The sequence below is a fragment of the Prorops nasuta genome, unplaced genomic scaffold (assembly GCF_024137725.1).
Source record: "Prorops nasuta isolate Cenicafe-Biocafe unplaced genomic scaffold, Cenicafe_Pnas_1.2 PNAS00060, whole genome shotgun sequence".
In the NCBI taxonomy this organism is placed as follows: Eukaryota; Metazoa; Arthropoda; class Insecta; order Hymenoptera; family Bethylidae; genus Prorops; species Prorops nasuta.
The window spans coordinates 540,991-563,571 of record NW_027116857.1 but is presented as its reverse complement, the minus strand read 5'-3'; the positions used below and the strand labels follow the sequence as shown (position 1 = coordinate 563,571).

General features: G+C 40.4%; 2 protein-coding genes across 7 annotated transcripts; one reads left to right on the top strand and one right to left on the bottom strand.

Annotated features, from left to right (window-relative positions):
* The first annotated feature begins 234 nt into the window (after positions 1 to 234).
* Sidpn (similar to Deadpan) lies at positions 235 to 10,630 on the top strand. Its single transcript, XM_066745238.1, has 3 exons — positions 235 to 662; positions 4,001 to 4,228; positions 7,713 to 10,630. The coding sequence occupies exons 1-3, from the start codon at positions 498 to 500 to the stop codon at positions 8,649 to 8,651; spliced, it is 1,332 nt and encodes a 443-aa protein (XP_066601335.1). The 5' UTR covers positions 235 to 497; the 3' UTR covers positions 8,652 to 10,630.
* Positions 10,631 to 10,803: 173 nt separating this feature from the next.
* LOC136784538 (uncharacterized) lies at positions 10,804 to 17,210 on the bottom strand. 6 transcript variants are annotated; one of them, XM_066745243.1, is made up of 11 exons: positions 16,798 to 16,816; positions 16,438 to 16,624; positions 15,053 to 16,032; positions 14,629 to 14,976; positions 14,286 to 14,550; positions 13,795 to 14,213; positions 13,497 to 13,724; positions 12,952 to 13,427; positions 12,762 to 12,873; positions 12,535 to 12,679; positions 10,804 to 12,467 (listed from the first exon to the last, which is right to left on the bottom strand). In XM_066745243.1, the coding sequence occupies exons 1-11, from the start codon at positions 16,798 to 16,800 to the stop codon at positions 12,430 to 12,432; spliced, it is 3,201 nt and encodes a 1,066-aa protein (XP_066601340.1). In that variant the 5' UTR covers positions 16,801 to 16,816; the 3' UTR covers positions 10,804 to 12,429. The 6 variants fall into 6 exon arrangements, with proteins under 6 accessions (XP_066601340.1, XP_066601338.1, XP_066601341.1 ...); XM_066745241.1 differs by lacking the exon at positions 16,798 to 16,816 and adding an exon at positions 16,851 to 17,210 and having other exon boundaries at positions 15,053 to 16,624; XM_066745244.1 differs by lacking the exons at positions 16,438 to 16,624; positions 16,798 to 16,816 and adding an exon at positions 16,851 to 17,210.
* Between the last annotated feature and the right edge of the window lie 5,371 nt (positions 17,211 to 22,581).

Below are 22,581 nucleotides of genomic sequence, written 5' to 3'. Positions count from 1 at the left end.
GATTACTCGTAGCGTACGCCGCGGATAGTGACAAGTGGTCGAGGACAGCGTGACTACCCACGTGGTTCCGCGCCGGTCTCTCTGCACTTTTACAACGACCAGTGCACTCGCGAAGGCTGCCTCTTCGCGAGACAGAAAATTTACCGAGCGAGAGACCCGCGACACTCTGACATTTTCTCCGGAAGCCCCCTTTCCCAACGCGAGGGCCATCAGCCACGCTCCCCCCCCCCCCCCCCCCCCCCCCCTCGCTTCCGGTTTGTTCTTCGGTGTACGGATAGTGAGACGTTCCGAGTTGCATCGTTGGAGGTTTCTAGGGGGTTCGGTAAAGTGGGAGAGAGAGACAGAGAGATAGAGAGTGAAGACATCAGCAAACGAAACTGGATTTGTGGATCGGGGGACTGGTAGCCGCTAGAGCGAAATGCTGAGCGCCTCGACCGCGTCCAGCCAGAAGGTTAGTTGGGTGCCGCAGTTCCCAAGGCCCTTGGCGGTCTTTTAAGATGACCGCGCGTCTGCACTCGCTGAGGCAACAGGAGAAGAAATCCGGAGGCAGTCAGAGGCAGCATCTCCAACGCCAGTCAGTTCACCAGAGTCCAAACCCGACACCCAGTCCGAGCCCCAGCCTCAGCCTCAGCCCGTGCCCCAAACAAACGGAAGGACGTCGAGTAAGTTGACACTTCTCTTATCCTCCCGAAGTTTCTTCTCCGGTCCCAACGCGGTTGGCGAAGAACGAAAACAAATATCCGCCACGAACCAGCGCGTCCTCTTCTCCAACCCTCTCCTCTCGGTGCTGAAGAAACAATAATATTTGGCATCTTTATCAACACGCTCGACCGAGCGTGGTTGCGTAATTTTTTTCGGATAACGCGCGCATACTCAATGACCACACGGCTACGATGTAAACACGCTCGATGAACTTGAATGTTTTCACGGTTAGTCTTGTTTTCATCCGTGGAGTCGTAAGATTGATTTTATCGCGAGTGGCGCGTACGGATCGTGAAGCGTGTCCAGTTTCGGTGGGTGACCGACGAATAGATTCGGGGGAGGGTGTGTGGGTCGGAGGTTGAAACGCCACGGAACGACACCCCCCCCCCCTCCCTGAACGTTGATTCCTCGAGCGTGAAGCCCCTCAGGGATGCGGCACTCGGCACGTGTCACCCTCGTTTTCGGGACCCCAGTCAACGATCTTCCCCCCCCCCCTCTCTTTCCTACAGTCGAGTCAAATTCTAACCACCGTGACAAGTGTCTGATTTTGAACGTGGGTAGAATTGTCCAGCGGAGATCCGAAATTTCTATCTACGATCACCGCAACGTTGTACCGAAGAAAATACACACACGGATCTTTTCGCGTGGTTATCGCAGGCGACCGTTCGAGACCGATTTATTCGCGCATCGCACGCTGACTCGTTTCTATTCGATTCGAACGGATTTCGCGTTCACGGCTTCGGATGATTCGAGGGGAAAAGGACGGCTCTTAGCCGGCGTCTTGCAGGATTCGCGCGCGCTTGACCTACTTTGCGATTAGGGGAGGGGGGGGGGGGGGGTCCCATTATACGTCCGCAAGTGGCTCGTCCTTCGCGCCGACTTGTTTCGCAAGACTCGTGACCAAAGCCACGCTCGCTGGCCGTACCTCGAGCTGGCACGTGTTTCACGCACGTATGGCAAACCTGTAACTCGCGGAGTACCCCCCCCCCCCCCCGCGGCCCAAGGAGGAGGCGGGCGCCGCTCGAAAAGGAGAATCGTAATCGAAGTTTGGCCATAAAGTCCGAAGCTGGCTGAGCTCGCATGGCGCGAACTACGCAAATGCGAACAGTCGTTTGTTTGTGCGAATCGCGAGCGTTTGCTCGCCTCTTATCGTATCGCTAGACCACGTGGGCGCGTGCAAATCCGACCAGTTTAAACGTGCATAATTGATTATCGTCTTGCCTGCAATTTCGATCGCGCCACCAAAGTTTTTCTTCGCGTGCTACGCGACCTCACGCTCGTGCGCGAGATGGCACGAATTTTCTTTGGTCGCGAAGAACGTACCTTCGATAAAATGCACGAGTAAAGAACGTTGAATAGAAAATATAAGAAATCTTATAATAAATAGTGTAATTAAAAATAATGAAATTAAGTGGGGTGGGGGGAGTTGGTACACTTTAATCACGGATGGTAAACTTTTGGTGGATTTTCGTGAATAGTGGGAGGAGGGGGGGGGCGGAAAAATCTACAGTGTAAATAAAAATGTACATAAAATGGGGAGAGGGGGGGGGGGTCGATAGCTACTGATAGGAATGCAGCGACACGGAAGAGAGAGAGTTTGGGATTCGCAGGGGGTGCGCGCCAATTTTAATGAGTCCTTGGATCGGACGAACGCACGCCCACGCGTGACACTCTCCCCTCTCCCCCCCCCCTTATCGCCGCACGTGCGTGGGCGCGCGTGCATGAATCATCCGCGTGAGAAATCAGCCGCTAACGCGTGACACGAAAATCCGGCACGCACTTACGCTACTTCCCACCTATTCTTCCTCCACTTGCATATATAGTATATATACCACACACACACACACACACATACACTATCTTACACGGAATATAACATATACAAACGGCGCAGCGCCTGGGCACTTTGTCAAGCTCGCCTTATCTGCACGCTCGTAAATACTCGTACTCGACGACCCAAAAGAACGAGGGACTAAAAAATTAGTCGACTGGAGCAGAAATCTCGACGAATAAACGATGTAATTATTTAATTGTAGGAAAATTATCGTTAGAGGGGGACAAGGAGGGGGGGGGGGAGAGGAATGGAAAAATCGTGCGATAAAATTTTTCTTCGTTTATTTGTAATGCGATGTACGTGGGGAAGGATGGGTTCGTTGTGTATCATGAAAAGGGAGCGGGGGGGATTGTTAGCGCAGGGCAAGGAGTGGGGGTAAGGTGTAGCGTGGTGCGTTCACACGGGAGCGGCGGATGATAAACAAACGGACTCTCCCGCCGTGTTGGTGTGTTGTGGCACGTGCCTGTGTGTGTTTCTCTTTGTACGTAACGATGGTAGCGCTCTCGTATGGCCGCGCGCGCGTGTGTGTGTGTGTGTGTGTGTGTTGCGCGCGTGTCCTTCTATTATTACAAGAGGCGCTTAGCACGCACGGCGCAGCTCGATATATCTGCGTCGTTCTCCGATTCAACCCGTTGTTGCTCTCGCTAACAAAGATCCTATCGGCTTCTTCTATTTTTACCCCCTCCATGCCACCCTCTTTCTCTTACCGTACACCCCCCACCACATTCAAAATTTTCGCATTTATCCCGATATAATTGCAGTTTCCAATTACGATCGATTAAACTCGATACGATTAATAAACATTTTATTTTATCAAATTGATTATTTATATATATATATATATATAAATTGTAAAATTATTTATCTCCATCAAAAATTTCATCGTCGAAGGAAATCGTTAGAGTTACACGCACACTAATACATGCTTAGATTTTACGTAGTTTCCCAAGAAAAATTTTGGTTTCTCGCTCGTGGCTCGTTCAGCGTCGCGGATATTCGATCCAAGAGTTTCTTTCGCCAATTCTTATTTTTCTTTTTTTTTTTTGCACGAGCGATAAAACATTGCGCGAGTGCTCGAACGTGCACGTGTGTGTGTGTGCGAGAGAGATGAGGCCGCAATCGCGGTTCGCGAGCGAGGCGTCTCTCGCGTAATTCCGCGAACTCCTCGGCCAAACGAGGTACACGCGCGCGGCACTTTGCCAGGCGGAAAAGAGAGCGAGAGAGGGTGGGACCGAAATAGAGGATAGAAAAACGAGGAAAATCGAGGAGAATTTTCGCACTGCGCGCAATAACGAGCTCGATAATAATCATAACAATAATAAGAGTCTGGTTAGACGCTTCCGCGCGGCATTATTGGAGCGGGCCGAGCGATGAGTGGAGGAAGAACGAGAGGATGAAAATTCTGGGAATTGGACGACGTGGAACGATTTTTAAATTTCTGAAATTTTTTTTTTCTCGTTTCAGGCAAACAAACCACTAATGGAGAAGCGACGGAGAGCCCGCATAAACTCGTCCTTGCTGGCGCTGAAGGCGCTGATCCTGGACAGCGCGAGACTCGAGAACACGAAGCACAGCAAACTCGAGAAAGCCGATATCCTCGAGCTGACGGTGAGGCATCTGCAGAGGCAGAGGTCTCTCGCGACACCGGGCCTCTCCAGGTACAAGGCTGGATACCAGGATTGCTCCAGAGAGGTGAGACTTCGATAACTCATATTTCCAAAAATCTCAACTTGCACGAAATTTCAAATTTCAAAAAAATTCGTCATTTTGAAAATTGTTTATATAATTCCGTCAGTGAATTTCGAACATTTTTTTTATTTTGCACTCGGTTTTTTCAGCCAGGAACTCATATATATGTAGTATTTCCTCGAGGAAGGTTACATCCCGCGCACTAATACAGATACATACTCGTGGGTTGGATTTAATGGGAAAAAATTGAATTCGCGTAATCGGAGAACTCGTCGAGATTGGTTCGTGTTACGGGATTCCTGGAGGTAGAAGGATAGACCCTCGATGGGGAACCTCCAACTGGCAAAGTATCGGGTTGTGTCAGTGGAAACTCTCGCGTGACTCCGCAGCCTCGTTCGTTAAGGGAAGTCCAGGCGCGAAAACGAGAGGAAACTCGTTGAAAACGGACACCCTCCGAAGCCCCTCCTCCCACCCCCCTCCCTCTTCCGTCAGACCAATTTTAACAGGCGAGACAGTCTCGTCGACAGCGTCAAAAATTTGCGACCACCTTGCTCGACTGTACACGCGCACCTCGAACGCGATCTTAGAACTTTTTCAGAATTTCTCACGTCGAGTCTTTAACAATATTTTACGCGATGTTTGTAAGAATATTTTTTAGATACTAATATAACATGTGTTTGGTACTTGTCGTTGATTATAGCGTAGGAATAAATTTTTCAATTCCTTAAATAAAATCCTAAAATTATATAAACCGTTCGTTCGTATGAATTTGGAAATTGAAAATAAACGTCTGATGAATTTTTTAGATCAATTTATTATTATTCGAGATCTCGTGACGTTTATAAGAAACATGGTGTACGTATAAATAACACGTGTCAGGCACTAATCATTCGTTATAGAAATAAATTCCTCGGTACCGTAAATAAAATCCTAAAGATGAATTTAGTCGTTTTCGAAAACAGATTGAAAATGAATGTACGATGAATTTTGTGCATCAATTTATCATTACTCGAGGTCTCACGACGTTTATAAGAAACACGTTGTACGTGTAAATAACACGTGTCGTGTACTCGTGATTAAAAGAAAATGAAGAAATTTGGAAAAAACGAAGAGAGGAAAGATTTTCCCTATAAATTTATCATTCCATCACTCGTAACCTTTCCAAAAAACATTTCGTACACATGAACAATACGTGCCTTCTACTCGTGATTAAAAAAAATGAAGAAATTTGGAAAAAAACGAAGAAAGTAAAGATTTTCCCTATAAATTTAATCATCGCTCATAACCATTCCAAGAAACATATCGTACACATAAACAACACGTGTCCCTCCCATACTCGTGATTCAAGAATATGCAAAAAACCAAGAAATTTGTATAAAAAAAAAACGACTGTAAACAAAGCAAGAATTGATTCCGCCGATAATGTTATTGTTAATCGATCGTGCGACGTTTGCAAGGAACATGCCGTGGAGGTAAATAGCACGTGGCAGATGGGAGTAAATTTATCTTGCTTCGCGCCACCTCCGTCGCGACGCACAACGATTGTTTTCGAGATAAGAGACGCCGCGCCGTGTCGTCGGGTTTCCATCGCGTGCACACGCGTCCACGGGAGGCACAGGTACACGCGAACACCGATTCATACACGCACGAGCAAATACACGCGGCGAACCTGCAAAGATTGCGAGCGGCGCATTGGAAAAGAGACGAGTAGGAGAAATGGTCAACGTGTGTCGTGCAATTCTTATCTGCAGTCGACCGATAATGTTCTTTCGAAGAACGCCAATGACGAGGCTGCCATTGTAATTTCTGCCAACTCCCTCCTAACGAGTACCTTGATTCAACCTTGAGAAACCGATACACGGCGATCCGGCCAAACGAATCGTTCATCGATTTTCCAAAAACGATCCAACCAGGAATATCACGAAGATTATCTTCTTAATTGTGGTTTAACAATTTTGTCAAAAATTGTAACAATGACAAATTTGTAAATTCGTTAAACGGGCGAAGAGAATTGATGAAGAACGAATTATATGGTAGGAAATCCGAGTTTAATTGCGATGTTAAAAATTAACTTTAAATGGTAATTTTGTATACGTTTGTGTTAATTATATATAGATCGAAGTTATTTATTATCAGTCGTTCGGTAGTTTTATCAATGAAGAATAATGGCGATTTTTTTTTTTTTTTTTAGATATTTTCTTGTCATTCACTCGCGTGATTTGATTGACCGATAACCGGTCGATATATATATGTAACATGCAAGTTGTACACCGAGGCTTTGCCAAATTGTACTTTGGTACCCCTCTTCGTCGATAATGATTATATATATGCAGGATATCCCACGCACGATGGCCACGTTAATATCATCGGATAGGGGACAAAAATCTGAGTGAAAAAGTTAGAAAAACTTTTTTGTTAGCACCTTTGGTTAAAAAGTTATTTGCAATTAAAGATTATCGATTAAAGTAGCCCTTCTTTAAGAGGAAGATTGTTTTGGTCGCATTATAAGGCCAGAAAGATTCTGTGAATTAGAATACTAAGAAAAACACAAAGCCAAACATCCACTTGAACCTATAAAGGTTAAAGGCCATTCAGCAGTTTCGAGTGCGAGCGCCATAAAAACAATCAAAACATAAACACACCATAGACTCTAAGTGGATGCTTGGCTTTGTGTTTTTCTTAGTATTCTAATTCACAGAATCTTAGTATTTTGGCCTTATAACACGACCAAAACAATCTTTCCTCTTTAAGAAAGGAACTACTATAATCGATAATCTTTAATTGTAAATAACTTTTTAACCAAAAGTGCTAGCAAAAAAATTTTTTACACTTTTTTACTTAGAATTTTATCCCCTATCCGATGGTATTATTGGCATGGCCATCGTTCGTGGAACACCCGTATATACATACATATATATAGAGTTTTGCAAACTTTAGCTTCTCGCGTATATTCGAGTTCGAAGGGTTAACGATCTTTCGAAAATGATTTCATTTTAAACGAAGGAATGACGAAAAGCAACGTCGTGTCTCGAAATACAACTTTTCACCGGTTAAGAGGGTCAATAATTTCGCTGACAGATAGAGCACGCGTTTGTGTGCGACAGCCACAAGCACGACCACTCTTGTCGCGGGTAATTTCGGTTGCAATATTTAATCGGACGTTTCGCTGATGATTACACGGCCACTGTGAATAATGGTTGGACACGATAAGACTTATGAAACGATAAGCTCCTAACTACGAAAGTCACTCCGTTCCAAATAGAATTCAATATAATTACATTAGTAGAGGAGGGGGGGGGGGGGGGAGAGAGGGTGTTTCGTTTAAAATTAAAACTCGAGTCTGGTTCTATTATTAGCAAACGCAAACTCGCTGAAACAAAAGCGATAACCTAAAACTGATATAAAAATTCTGATGGAAATAGTTGCCGAAGAACTGCATCATCGCGAGATCCGTCGAATAAAGGAACCTTGATGATTTATTTTCCAGGTGAATCGATACTTGGACTTGCCAGAGATTATCACCGGAAACACGACACCGATGGATCCAGCCATGAAGCAGAGGCTGCTGAGACACTTGGAGAGTTGCGTGTCGGAGCTGGATCTGGACCTTGGATACAGGCCCGATAGTGGACTGGGAAGTAGTCCAGGGTCGGTTACGGACCGAGCACCAGGAGCAGCGAGTCCTGGTCCTCTGGAGCACACCGTTCCTCCGGTTCCTCACTGCAGCACAGCGATGAATCCGACTGGAATGATAAAAGCGGAGATACCGGAAATGGAAGCTACCAGCAGCTCGACGGCCGGAGACGAGAACAACAACAGCAGCAGACCCACTTCAGCATTCAGTCAAGTGAATCCAGCGTTGGAAGCCCATCATCCGGCGGGAACACCCGGGGACCAGGCGTCCACGTCCCAGCAGAACCAAAACATGCTGTCGGTGGTCCAAGTGATACCATCGAGACTTCCGGATGGTCAGGTGGTCTTCCTGCTGCCCAGCCACTACGTCCAATTGGCAGCCGCAGCTGCAGCCAATGGGATCAGCATTGGTCCCAATCCTCCGACAGCCATTTGGGCTGCTACCAACATGTCATTGCTCAAGGCCACCGACAAGCTGGCCAAGAGACCGCACGAGGAGGTGCAGGAGTGGCCGGAAGCCGCCAAACCGACCAAGAGCCCCAGGATGGAACAGCCCGAACAACCTCTGGACTTCACCACGACCTCGAAGAAGGTGAAGACCAACTCGAGGGGAGCCATTCACGTGGCTGATCATTTGCAAATGGCGCCACCCTCCAGAGTGGTCGATGGCCAGATCGTGGAGGAGAGACCACCCAGTCGTACCGGAAGTGGCATCACCGTGGGGATGGCTTCACCCTCGCCGGTTGGTCATCAACCTGTCAAGGACGAAGAGGGCATGTGGAGACCGTGGTAAAAACTTACCTGTCTCTCCATGTGGTTTCTCTCTATCTCTGTATATATATATGTCTAAGTCTAATTCTTCTTAGTTGATAAAGTCAGGAACTTTAAATTTCCATATATTGTAATGACTCTGAGGGCGTAGAGTTCTCGATTAGGTGATTCTCTTGAATCTTGTAAAATTACCCAGAGCCTTGTGGTCACCTTAGTCGATGTCCAGAATATTAATTCGGGTACTTCAACGCTCTGTTTGGCTTAGAAGGCTGAATTTCGCGATAGGGAATGATCATCTAGTCATGCAAAGCGTCCGCTCGTTTGCAACGAGCGAATTCTTCTATGTTGTTATTGTATATAGCTCAAACGTGCAAGATTATCTTGGTTCGATTTCTTAGATTTAAGGTTTCACGCTCTCGACGAGTTTGGCGACCGAAAAAAGGTGAAAGGATCCAATGAACCGATGACAAGAGGTGAGGGAATTACAGGGAAAGTGTCGCTTATCGAAGAAATTGCTTCGAGTCGATCGAGGCTGATTCGAAGTTATCAGGAATCTGCTTACGTCATAATTTCACAGTTCATCCAAATTCGAGAATCCAGGCGTCGTTGTGGCTGCTCGAATTTCTCCTTCTTTTTGCATAATAAATTTAGAAATGTTGATAATATGATAGAAAGTATTTATTGATTTTCATTGTGGAAGCATTTCGCGCTGATCTCCACTAAGATTATTCAACCACGAAGCTAAACTGTAAAAGTAGGATACGAATTTCTTGCTAAATCATTTTCCTCCTCTAATTTTTGACGTCTCGATAAGATGAGAATTGGAAAATGAAATTTATGCACATTCCGGCGTATTTAAGCGTCGTACATATAAATCGACTCAGAGGTAAAAGAGTGTCCAAAAAAAAATAAATAAATAAACGCACCGTTGCATTTTCCATAAAACGATTCGCAATGTACCACTGTTAAGACTGGTGGGCGATCCTCGTAAAGGAACTCTTTTACCCAATTCTTTCGATTCTCATCATCTTGAACGTTCAATTGGAAACTGTCGATAAGAAAAATCTTTTGTAACAAGGAAATCGGTGCAGTGGAAAATCTCAGAGTTTGCGTTTACCATTTTCTTCTCTCAACGATTTAAATATTGTTTATAACAATGCAATTAAAACGTCGGATGATTTTTTGTCGATTTTTCGAGTGCCAGCGTCGAAGTAACGAATCGACTTTGGCAAGATCGAGCTGTTCGCGTGAGATTTGCTCACCGGGACTGCCCGATCACACACGAGATTTTCTACTGCACTCGTTGCTTTCGTTAGTTGCATCGTGTATGTATGTATGTATGTAAATGCGAGAGAGAGCAAGAGGCAAAATTGTACATAGGGTGATACACCCTCCCCCTTTCCTCCCCCTCCCCCCCCCCCCCCTAAAATTATTGCTATTGCGAGATATAGATTTATTTTGATGTTATCTAGGTGTATATGCGTGTGAGTGGAGCTCGTGTGTTCTGGTGCGAATGAATAAACAGGAGAGTGTGATATAAATCGCGAGATTTGCGTCGTAGAGAAAGAGAAGCAACCATCTCACCATCTAATTACGTCTTTAATTGCTAAATATCTTGAGACTCGAATCCGTATTCAATGTACTTAGACACACAGTCAATATAGACATGTATATTGAACTGTACGCTGAAGAAAAAAATACTTGTCGTTTTTTCTTACCTGGAACTCTTTCCCACTTGATCCAAAATCAAAATCTTCCCGTTATTTTTATCCGTCTGCAAGAATCCAGCAGAAATTTATTTGGTCTGATAATTATATTTTTCAGCAAACAATGATTAATCGATACGTTTTTGAATCAACCGGAAGGAGTATTTCCCGACCTTGGATCACTCGAGGTGAAGGGAAATTTTCGATGGATGAACTTTTTTTCTCCGAGCGATCGATCGCACGTTAATTTTGTTTTTGTTTTCATCGAATGAAAATAAACAGGGTAATTATTTTTTCAGGACTAATCTCGCGGGTGTGCCCGGAAGTGACGCAGAGGAGAGTTATTTTTTCTAAAGTTTCGTTGAAGATTTTGAGTGGCGAAGAGGTGATGGGAAAGGGGAAGGGTGGGGAGGGGGGGGGGGGAATCTGGTGCATGTCGCATTTGCCAGTCAGCAGGCGCGTTAATAATACAGAGAGGCGATGTTCACGCGTCAAGTGGGAAAGGTAGAAGGGCATATATTATTCAGTACACCACTGAAGATAGGTGTGATCCGGAATTCTAAACTTCGCGCCGGCTTAATATCTCGAAATATTTTCCTAAATTTGCATTATTCATTATTTTCTTCCACACGACGAATCGAAAATAAATCACAATCAAACGCGAGCTACTTCTCAAATAAGCATAAGGCTCTCGTGTGTACCTACGAAATTTAAAGAAGATGACGCCACTGGGCTATCACTGTTTTGGGAGCAGCGAGAAATAAAGAAATTGTACGGAATTGTATCTCGAATTTAATGGCAAAATTATTTATCATCCACGTTGGAATTCCTCGATAAGAGCAACACGAATTTATCTGGTAGAGGGAAAGATGGGGGTGGTGGCTGAAAATATGGATGAGATATCGGTTTTCCGAGAAAGATTCAGGGGTATCGAGTGGAAATAGGCAGAATGGCCAACGCACGATCGGTTTCCGGTAAACGGGATCGTTAGGGTAACGGGGAAAATGTTTAATGGCCCAGCAAAAGCAGCATTAACGTTCTCTGCCTTGCAAAAATTGGTGAAGAAAAAAACTCGGTATGGAGGCAGCAAAAAATGACAACCCTGAAACATGCTACTTCGTATGGTGATACGGAAAATAAAAATATTGTTGTTTTTGAGAAGTCTGGGAGTTTTGTGAATTTTTTACCTTGGTGATGAGTAGAATTCTGAATTCTTAAAGAGGGATTGGTTGAAAGTTGAAATGGTATTGCTGGTTTATGCGAGAGGCCTCAGGGTCGTTGATAATTGGTTGGTATATTGAACATTTAATCCTTATCTTCGTACAACGAGACTTTGCTTATACACTGATTTATATTCTTTTATTTCGTTACGTTTAGTTTTAAACATGATTTTGTTAATTATATCATCGTAAAACGATCTCTTTGATTTACATTAACAAGCAATTTTTAAACATTCATTTATATTTCGATATGTTTAATATGTTGTTTATATATAGATAGGATAAGTAATAATTTCTTAATGGTGCCCAGGTCTACATATTTAATTTTATGTTGGTGTAACAGCTTTAGTAACAGGTCTCTATTTCACAGATTGGAAAGCAGCTTTAATGCACGTTCTTTTTATTAATGGAAAATTTAAAGAGGAATAAAATTTAATGGCTGCATTATAAAAAAATAATAATATATAAGAACTATAGTGCAGATGTATCGATCTAGGAATGTACAGACAATAAGTTAATTGAACTTTCACTAAATTTCTAGTTTATCTTTATAAATAACAATAAAATTATGTACAGATAAGTGTTTCGATAATACTATTTACCACGGTCAATACTAAATCGAACGAGGTAATACTCCTATAATCACAGATAACACGAAATCTTTCCTATATGTCTGCATTATACTAACCTAACGTGACTGATTTCCATCCACGCATTGAGCACTGCTACCAACTTAAATGCAGCATTTTCTTCCAAATTTAATTCTTTCATTGGCTAAGAATTGCCTTTGGTACAAATAATTCGAACCTCTAAGGCAGTATGAGCATCCAGGCCCTGGTTTAAAATACTGAAATCGTCTCTTTTATCGAACTCGTTAGAAAAAGAAATTATAGCGGCAAATGTGAGATTGGTCTGAGATAGAAAGCATCTTTTATATATAAAAATGATTTATTTTTATATAAACTATTTTATATTTTACCAGTAAATTTATGAAATCTTTTAAACATTTCCAAATGAGTCTTAAAAATTTCTTGCAAAGATATTGGCAGCGCACGAGAAAGAAGTGCGATTGCGTGTTGATCACAAATACTTAGTAATTGCGCGAGACAATTTTCCAAAGGAACCTAAAATATTCAAATAACAAAAATTAAATTATAAATTTTTCTTGTATATATTTCAATGAAAAATAAATACTGACACTCTTACCTTCACAAAAATTGGTGTAATACCTTCCGAAAAAAGCTTTAAGAAATCAGCTACAATATAAGGACTCACTCTACTCATATCCCGTTTAAGTTTTATTAACGAATTCGTGAATCTGTTAACATTTAGAATTACGTCAAAATTAACAGGTGCCACAAATTTTGTGCAAAAAGGATAATAAAAAGACACTTACTTTTCTATGTTAAGTGCTAAACAACGACACTGATCCTGACTTCTCTGATCGTTTGCCTTTCTGGATTCGCTTATAATTACATCCATAACGCATCTGTATATTAGTAGAAAAGCTGGTAATTTATCGGTAATAAAGCTAGTTCTTATTTTGATCAATGATGCACTTATAGCCAAAGTATCTTCGCAAATTAAAATTTGTGATTCGTTTATTGATCGAATAGTAATGAGAATAACCATATCAATTATTTTTTCAGTAAGGTGCAGATGCTTGAAATTTATGATGTTTACAAATAATTGTATAATATATCGCCAATGATTTTTAGATATTGCAGAAGACTGTATAATTTGATACAGATCATCAATAGATCCTACTCTGAGCTTATTACGTTGAACAGACATATCTGCCTTCATTACAGTATTCCAAATAATCAATGTATTTCCTAATGAATCGTTATTATAGTTTGATAAATCTTTCACCTAGAAATAAGAGGACCAACTTGAAGTTTTTTTTAAATGCAATACATCTTATATAAAATTACACTTTACTAGTTGTTGCTCCAGCTGTTTTAATAATTCTTGAAACTCTTTGACTTCTATAAACTCTAATAAAATCAGTATCAAACTCTCATGTGCATTTTTCAACATTCTATTCCAAATTAATTTTATAGTCAATTCATTTAATGAAAATTTTGCACGATTTCGTAATATTACGACTGCTAATTGTAATCCGTTATTTATCAATTCTTGGTTTTCAATTTCCGCATCATTTTCAATCTGCAAAGAATATCGAATTATGCTCATATTTAATTGTATTTCAATTAAGAAATATTATACAAATACTTACAGAAAATACATTTTGAAGAACTACTTGTGCAGTTTTTGTCAAATCTGCATTAATTTCTCCATCCGCTAATGCGACTTTTAATAATTGCGTTAAAATTTGTAGTTCATTTGGACCTGTAATATTTGTAGTTAAGGTTTGGCAAATTAAATCAAAACATTTCTTTTCCGCCTTTCTAAATATAAGTTTTTGATCAGCATTAAGTTTTGATCTTATTTGTACAATATATTGGAAGAAAACGCGTAACAGCTTTTTTCTTTTTTTGCAACAAATTATGCAATTTTTTAATACTTCGTAGGATTTAACTGATCTTAGAGACTGTTTAACAGCTTTAGAAATTCCTTTGCTATCTTCCATATCATTTATTAGTAAACTAGGTTCAATATATTGAAATAAATCTAGTCCAAATTTTTCTGAGAGATCTGCAAATTCAGTTTACTATATAATATTGAATTACACAGAAATGATAATTTTATTATAATTAAAAATCATACCTAATAAAATTTCATCACATAAATGTACTATTTCAAGATCATTCTTGCATTCTTTATTAATTGCATATATCACAACAAATATCAATATCCTAGTATTATAATTAAGATACATTAAGGGCAAAGAAAGTAACATTTCCAAGTATAATTTAACTTGAATAGTTTTGTTTTCATCTACTTGTTCCCAGATTGCATGCCCTACTTTATCCTTAATATCTTTAAGTGTACTTAAAATTTGTCCATTTTCTGCATTTTCTGATAGTTTATTCTATAAAACAATATAATATCACTGATTAACAAAAAATAAATAATTTACATTTTAAAACAAATGGTTATATTTTCTTACCAGATTCACAAGATTGATTATAGAACTTGTTGTTGTGGATGGCATCAAACAAGATATTCCACTCAAAATATGTGAAATAATATTCAATACAAAACGTTTATTTTCTTGTAATACTTCTATTTTTGAAATATTAAGCCAATCATCTAAATTACATTCTTTGGATACTATTTGTTCAACCAAAAAATATGTTAGTTTTGATATTTCTTTTTTTTTTAACAATAAGGTGGTTTCAGGACTGTATTTTAGTATATCCTTCCAAGAATATTGAAAATTACCAATTAAATCTTTCAGTTTTATATTCAAGTCCTGATTGGCCTTTACTTTCAAATTATGCAATATAAGTTTATTCTGAAATTTAATTAAAATATTCAATGAATTTTATTAATATCTCCAAACAAAAATATATAATTGTAAATAACATTACCATTATTATAATACATTCCATGTCTCCGTGCTCTTTTACCTTGCTATATAAGAATTGCCATTGATTAATCGTGATTGAAAATGTTAATTTTTCTTCATCTTTCTTTGAAACGTAGTGATTTAAAACACTCGTAACCTCACACCATGATAAAACTACTCTCAAAATATGCTTAGCAGTATCTTCATGAAAAGTTAAGTCAATGTGGGTTATTAAAATTTGTTTTAATTTTTTCAGAGAGTTTATAAATTTATGTTTATTTATTGTTCCAGAATATTCTAACACTGGAATTGCCTCAAGAAATGAAACAAGTAGCTCAACTGTTGCTTTTATCACTAAACTATTACTGCTTTCTATATGTAAATGGAAAATCAATGTTTCTAATGTAGCAACTCCCTGTCCAGGTGTAATTTTACTTGCAATTTTCTTAAATTCTTTTAAAAATTTAATTGGGAAAAACTCTATTAGTATCTTCTTAAACTTATTATTTGCTTTTTCACTTGTCTTCAAAGCCATCAATATTTGTGAAACAAATTTTTGTTCCCTTCTTAGGGGTACATATGCCTCCAATAAAGCTATAAGTAAATTTGTGAGTTGCTCAGAATGTTTCTGCCATATAATCTTTTGCAATATATTTTGTGTTTCCATTTCAATTATTAAGGGATTCAAAACTGCAATTCCAGAAAGTATTTCATAGTCTATACTTTTTAAATGATCAGTTTTTACAATTTCATGTATAATGCTTTGAAAATAGCTACTTAATGTAACATTATCAATCTTATTGTCAAAAGGAAGATTTACATCATTTAAGTATATAAAAAGAGAATTAAGAATATCTTTTTTTAAATTACTCGCAGAATCAAGTAATTGTCTCAATATCAGGTCAAGTTTCATATTGTCAGTTTTATATGATCCTGCAGCTGCACGGAATATAACAACAGCTGTTGAAATAATACTTTGATCGCTAACTTCTTTTGCTTTTTCTATAATCATAGAAAATAATGGATTCAGTGTATCTGTATCATTCTCATTATCACTTATATGTTGATGAGTTTTAGCCCTGTTAAAAATTAATTGCTGCAGGCATCTATGGGCAACTGCACCTACTCTATTTGTACTGTCAGTACATTTATGATCAATTATATCACATAGGGGATATAAAATGTACTTTATAAAGTTATTTCTTAATTCATTTTTCATTATTCCGGAATGCTTATGCATTTGAATAATATTCTCCATTATATTAGGAATAATTTTATAAGGAGTATATAACTGCACATTGCTCTTTACCAAAGTTAGATCTATGCCACGTGATAAATAACTTGTAGAGCCAAAGGAATTAATATAAATATTGAGTATATAACGTAAAAAAGCATTGATTAAAATACCCAATTTTCTTGGATTATTAATAAAATACTGTTGCATTGCACTATTAGAAAGGGCCAAATTACAGCGTTCAATAATACAGGCGTATACATCTTCTTCTACTTCTTTTTGAAATTCTTTTATTAGAGCATTCGCTGATACCTCCAAGACTGCCAAACCCGCCATCCTGAATAGTACTAATCTAATAAACTAATAATTACTACTTAAGGGAGTATACGGCTGGCGGAAATACGTCAAATGGTGGAAAGGCCGCCATCTTAAATGTAGCATATATATATGTATGTATATGGTATTTTCCAACTAGCGCAAAAATCGACAGTGGGACATAAATATGTATATAGCTGGCGTTATAGATTAAATACCATTTACTTCTGTCGACAGTCTCGTTAACGATATTACTTTTATCCACTAGTACCTTAGAAAGTTTAGTACATCGGTCCGAGTAACATATGTATTATGCGTTGCCATTTATTTTATATTATTAGGAATATATTAAGATGCCGGACGGTCTCTCTACTGAACCCTCTGACGTATTTCCGCCAGTCAATAGTTTTAATAGTAATTGCAACGTTAAACCACTGATGGCCTGATGGCACTACACCTGACTACGCTATAAGAAATGCCGGTTTTTGACACTACGGTAGTTCCTAAAGCATTGCACTTGGTAACTCCGAATATACTTTATTTATTTCAAGCCTCATATTTTTTCGCTCAGACTTTAAACAATTTTGTAATTGTTGGAGATCGGAGGTATCGGTGTGAGGGGTCCGGACCCGGCGCGCTCTCCGTCACCTTTCCTCTGTCCCCACTTTGGTACAACGCCACCAGATGGCCGTCTCGCGGAGCGTTCTCGCTAGTAAAAATTTGCCCGTACAGTATTTAAGTGCGCGTGAGCCGCAACAAGTCGGTCTCTCGAGTTTCTCGAAATCAAGGCTCTGTTCCTATTAATTCTTTGATAACCCATCTGCGTTTCCACTTGAAAAAGCGTAGTCTATTCCATCTAATCCTTACATTCCTTTTACATTTTTTTTGTTCCGAAATCATACCGGGTCAAATCTCTCAAAACTTCAAAATAGGTAGGGAGGGGGTGGTCCAAGAGAAGGGTGTTTATCAAAATTTCGACGTCTCGTTAAAAGAAGAAAGCGGCTGGTTGCAAATTAGAGGCAGATGGAGATTAATAGGAGAGTCCGGAGGCTTTGGCGCACGTCAAACCTTCCTCCATCCCCTCCCCATTGATCCGTATCATCCTGTCCAGGGAATGTCCTTGGATCATCGCTTAAAATCGCAAATCCTCGAAATTGGGATGAAAAAAAATGTAAAAATAATTCTTACTCGAAACGAGTATCCTTCGCCATCAATAACGAGTCTGGAATTGTTAGAAAACGCAAGTTTCGATGTTTGACAGAGCGTTGGTAGGTATATAGGTGGCGTAATGAGGCAAAATTGGTGGGCTGCACGAAACTGAAGAGGCAGCCTGGGGCGCTCTGTGATCTGCCAGGTTAATCAGAAGAGCGTCAAGACAATTATTGTTGGTGCGCAGGTGTACACTGGCAAGTAGCTATCCCCCCAAGCTCCTCGAAGGTCCCTTTAACACCCTATCATTCCCTTCGAGCCATGTCCCTGTAAGCAGATTCTCGTTATCCGCTCGAGCTTTGCTGCAGCACGTTCCTTCGGGCGTCTATACGAGCCAATTTTTAATCCAATTAATGCCAATTAATTATGGTCCCTCCTGGCATAAAAAATCACACCCTTGCGCGTACCCCAAATCAATCCGCAACTACGAAAATCCCTTGGAAATTAAATTGTCTCTTTTTCTTTCATATATATATATATATATATATATAAAATTAGAAATATTTTTGGTGCATCTTCAGGGTGCATTTACACACACGCAACGTATCGATATATCCGCTTGAATTCTGCGGAACGTAATTAGGGGCGCGCATTGTGGAAAAGCTTCGTTTTTCCGAAGGAGGGTTGGTGCAGAGGGAGGGAAGAATCAGGGTTGAAAGAGCGTGAAAGCAAACTGGTGCTGGGGTTTCGCGAGGTGGTATAATCACTGAAGATACACGGTTTTACACGAATATAGACTGTGGAGGGTGGGAGAAGACTCATCAGACACGTCGCCCCGAGCATGATTTCTATCCCACCACCGACTTCCCACTAAAATTTTTTATTGCCTTTCGTTCCTTAAAAAGATTCCTCTCGCCCTGTTCACCACTTCCCCTCCTCTCGTCAACCAAACGATATCCTGCGAAATAAAAAAATACTCCCTCCTCTGTACATATATAATTTAAAAAACATTTCAAACGATGCATAAAAAATAAGAATTTTAATGAAAAAACTGGAAAAATCTTGATGAATCGAAGAAGCGAGTATAAAAGTGGAGAAAATGTTGTTTTTTTTTGTAAGAATTTATAAATATAGTCATCTTTGAAATATTCGCTGCTGTTTAACCTAGTTAAGAGGAGGGAGGGGGGGGGGGGGTGAACCGAAGAAACCGAGGTGCAAAATTTATATTCGGTGCTTGAAAATTGGACCAGTTGAGAATCCTGAATGCTCTCCCGAGAAAGGCACCTATATATATATATATATATATATATATATAGGTAGTTTAGAGGCTGACGAATTCAAAGCTCCTAATGGGGCTATCCTAAGCAGGTGTTTGTCCGGTTTACCAAGAAAAGGGTATCAGGTGCTAGGTGATTTCCTCCTGCTGCGTGTGCATTTAATCGAGCGTCGATTAGCTACCAGCCACGCACCGCTCTTAGGTTCTCCGGATCGATCGGCCAATTTTCTTCCGTGCAATTTTCGAAATCGATCCGGAGGAGCGATACTATAAAGTAACCTGTCGATGTCAGCCAACTGGACTAGCGTGATAAAAAGCATAGGACGTCCTTTTGCATATCTCGTCCGATCCCCACTCAACGGCAACCGCAGGAATTATGCAAATTTACCGGCTGCCTTGGCCCATTCTACTTTTCCTCTTTTTTCCCTCTCTTTCTCTTTTTGCAAAAATACACCTTTCCACGCCAAAACTTTCGTGCCCGAACACGGTCGTCTGGCAAAATCCTCCAAACTTTTTCACTAAATTGATTTGGAGCCTGTATATACATATGTATATATATACAGGGTGATTAAAAAAATTGCAACAATTATCACGAATCTCCATGGTGAAGCTTTGAACAGTGACTTAAAAATTGTTTGATGAAATTTAATATAATCCAACGATCTAAAATCATTATACATATATATATATATATATATACTAAAATTTTTCTTGTCATTTCTGGAAATTGTTTAACAAGTACCGCCACTAGTGGAATATCGCGATATTCGACACACAAAACTGAATTTCCGCGGGACTCTTTTGCTCGTTGGGACGAATGGGGAGAGTTAATTCTGAGAAGTGGGGGATTGGGGGGGGGGAGGGGGTTGGAATGAAAAGTTTTAATTAATTTCTCACATCAGGTGTAATAAAGTTACCGACAAAGGGAGAGGAGGAACAGGTTGGATCTAGAATCTAGGACGGGAATAGGATGGATAAAAATGTGAAGGGGTCGATGGAAGAGGGGGGGGGGGGGGGGGAGAGTTGGATTTGTAAAATGGCGCGTGGCAGGTGGGCAGAAACGGAGGCTTCCGACTAGTAATAAGGCGGCGTCCAGATTCCCATCTCGCGCCTGCTCGATCCTTAATTGCCGCGTCTACGAATTGGCCGCTCCGCTCCGCTAATAGCCGCTCATTACGCGATTATATTGCACTTTGATCCAACCGCGAAAACTCCAAACGAGACTCTCCTTAGCTACCCCCCCCCCTTCTCCTCCCCCTTTTTCACTCCACCCACAGAGATTAAAAAAAAAACATTCCACCGCTCATTAATTAAGGCGTACCGATTCTCTTAAGCAAAAACTGCGATCCTCCCTCCCAGTCATGTTCCTTCGGCAATTTTGATCGCGCCAAAAATCTCTCTATCTCTCTCTCTCTCTCTCGGTTCTGGCAGAGAGAAGGCATCAGTCGCAGCGATCGAGAGTGAAGAATCCTGGGAAATAATAATTAGGCGCGAATGAAACAAGGAAAAATTGATGGAGATGGAGTACCCTGGGGTTGGAATCAGTCGAGATGATGAATAATTCTGTCGTGACGATCGCGAAGAATTTCTTCGAGATTTATACAAAATTTTATTATTTTTTTGTTTATTTATATGATTGTGTAAAAATTGTACAGAGAAAATATTCGTGTTTCTTATATATTTTTCATTTGTTATGTTTCGATTACAGTCTACTGTGATATATATATATATAGTATATTATATTAATTAATAAAAAATGAATCGAGGGAATAATTAATCAGTCGAGGGGAAGAAGTAATAATTGAGTGGGTCGAGAGTTAGTTAAAAAATGTGTTGCTGGAGGAATAAGGGAGTGGGGGGATTAGTTAGAGTCGTGGAAGGAGAGGGTGAGTGAGGGTGGGGGGGGGGGGGGGGGAGGTAAGAAGAAGCTGCGTCTGCAACGGGTGTCCTTAATTAATTCGATCGTGGATCGCTGGAGGCGTCTGACGGGAAATTGGCTCGGTCCTGAGATGTCCTTCCGTCGTCCGGGTGTCCTTAATGTTGTCAAGTAACTTTAATGGCCAACGTAGTCCGAAAACCAAACCGCCAGCCCTCAACCTCGCTCCTATGACTCTCAGCGTATATATATATATATATATATATAGCTCTTAAAAATTCCAATTCCGACGAATCAAAGAAATCTGTACAAACGTATATATATATTTATACAGTGAAACGAGGAAAAATAATTAATTGTTTACTATATATATATGTATTTTAAATAATAGAGAAAAAATAAGAAAGAAATATTCTAAAACAAGAATAAATTAAAAATTACACAAATTTTGACTCTCGGCTATAGAAATTCGATTCTTTTTTTATTTCAGCGATTATTACAACACGGTGTATTCCGGTGGAAACGGAACGGTGGATTCCGGGGAGATTTTTCTGGAGATTTGGATAGATCGGTGATGCGAAATTGCGAGGGTGCAGAGGGGGTGGATGGAGGGGGAGGGGGGAGGGGGTGGTAATTAAAGTTTGAAAACACGCGAGGCAGAGCGAGGGTGCCGTGCCGTTGGTCGGGGATTTTGCGGAGCGATGAAAAGGGAGCTCGAGAGGAAAAAGGGGCTGGGGGAGGGGAGAGGCTGTGAAAGGGGTGAGAAAGCAGAGGGATGGTAGGAAACTCTTGTGCGACGCACAGTTCACGTCGACCCTTGCCAGCCCCAGTTGCTTTACAACAGTTTAACCACCTGTTACGTCGAGACTCGCGCCCGTGCTTTCGCGCTTTTCTTTTTCACGAAACACGCGAGCCACCCCTTTCAACCCCCCCCCCTCCCCCTTCTCCCCCTCCCTCCACCCAGCTCAACACCATTCTATCTCGGTGCTCCCGCGACCATCCGCATAATTACCAAAATCCAATTGATGCTTTGAAAAATTCAACTAGTGCGGCTGCGGACCGGAATCCATTAATATTATTATTTTAACAATAATATAATAATAGCTTGCGTATATATATATGTACAGTTGTATATTCAATATTCATTAACTTTCCCGTACCTTCCATCGCATAATTCATGGTATCGTAATTTCAGCATCTCGCACGTCCTACATATACCGTAGTATATATATAGCAAACATAAATGTTTAATCGTATAATTTAAATAATCAGTCTAGTCGCTCAGGTTCTCTTCAGCATGGACCCGCGCAGCCAGTAACATTTAATGCTGTTTTGGAGAAGGGCAGACTGGTTTTAAGGAATATAGGAGGAGGTATTTTTTTTTTCAAGAATTGTTTTAAAAAATACCAGTCAATTGTTTCCCATTCCCTAAAAAATTTTCTTTGCTTTTACATCGTAAATAACGAACGTTCGACGCTAGTCGCAATTCTTATACAAAACTCTGTACAGTCGTTGGAAACTTCTCCAAAATGATACTCCTTCCTCCGCAAAGGGGAAATATTTTCATTCAATTTTCATCGAAGATTTGCCCAGCGGTAATATTTGCAGCAGCTTTAGAATAGTCATTCTCACTTGGTCCAAACAGAAATGAAAATGGAAATTCCTCCGTTATTATCTCGTCGCTCTTTCCCACAGCTTCCT

What these genes read in the sequence shown, in the direction of transcription:
- Sidpn (XM_066745238.1), top strand. Translation starts at nt 498, where the DNA reads ATGACCGCGCGTCTGCACTCGCTGAGGCAACAGGAGAAGAAATCCGGA. An exon ending in AACAAACGGAAGGACGTCGA is followed by an intron (nt 663 to 4,000) that starts GTAAGTTGACAC and finishes TTCTCGTTTCAG; the next exon opens with GCAAACAAACCACTAATGGA. An exon ending in ACCAGGATTGCTCCAGAGAG is followed by an intron (nt 4,229 to 7,712) that starts GTGAGACTTCGA and finishes TTTATTTTCCAG; the next exon opens with GTGAATCGATACTTGGACTT.
- LOC136784538 (XM_066745239.1), bottom strand. An exon ending in TAATCAATCTTGTGAATCTG is followed by an intron (nt 14,551 to 14,628) that starts GTAAGAAAATAT and finishes ATTGTTTTATAG; the next exon opens with AATAAACTATCAGAAAATGC. An exon ending in TTCTTCAAAATGTATTTTCT is followed by an intron (nt 13,725 to 13,794) that starts GTAAGTATTTGT and finishes TATTCTTTGCAG; the next exon opens with ATTGAAAATGATGCGGAAAT.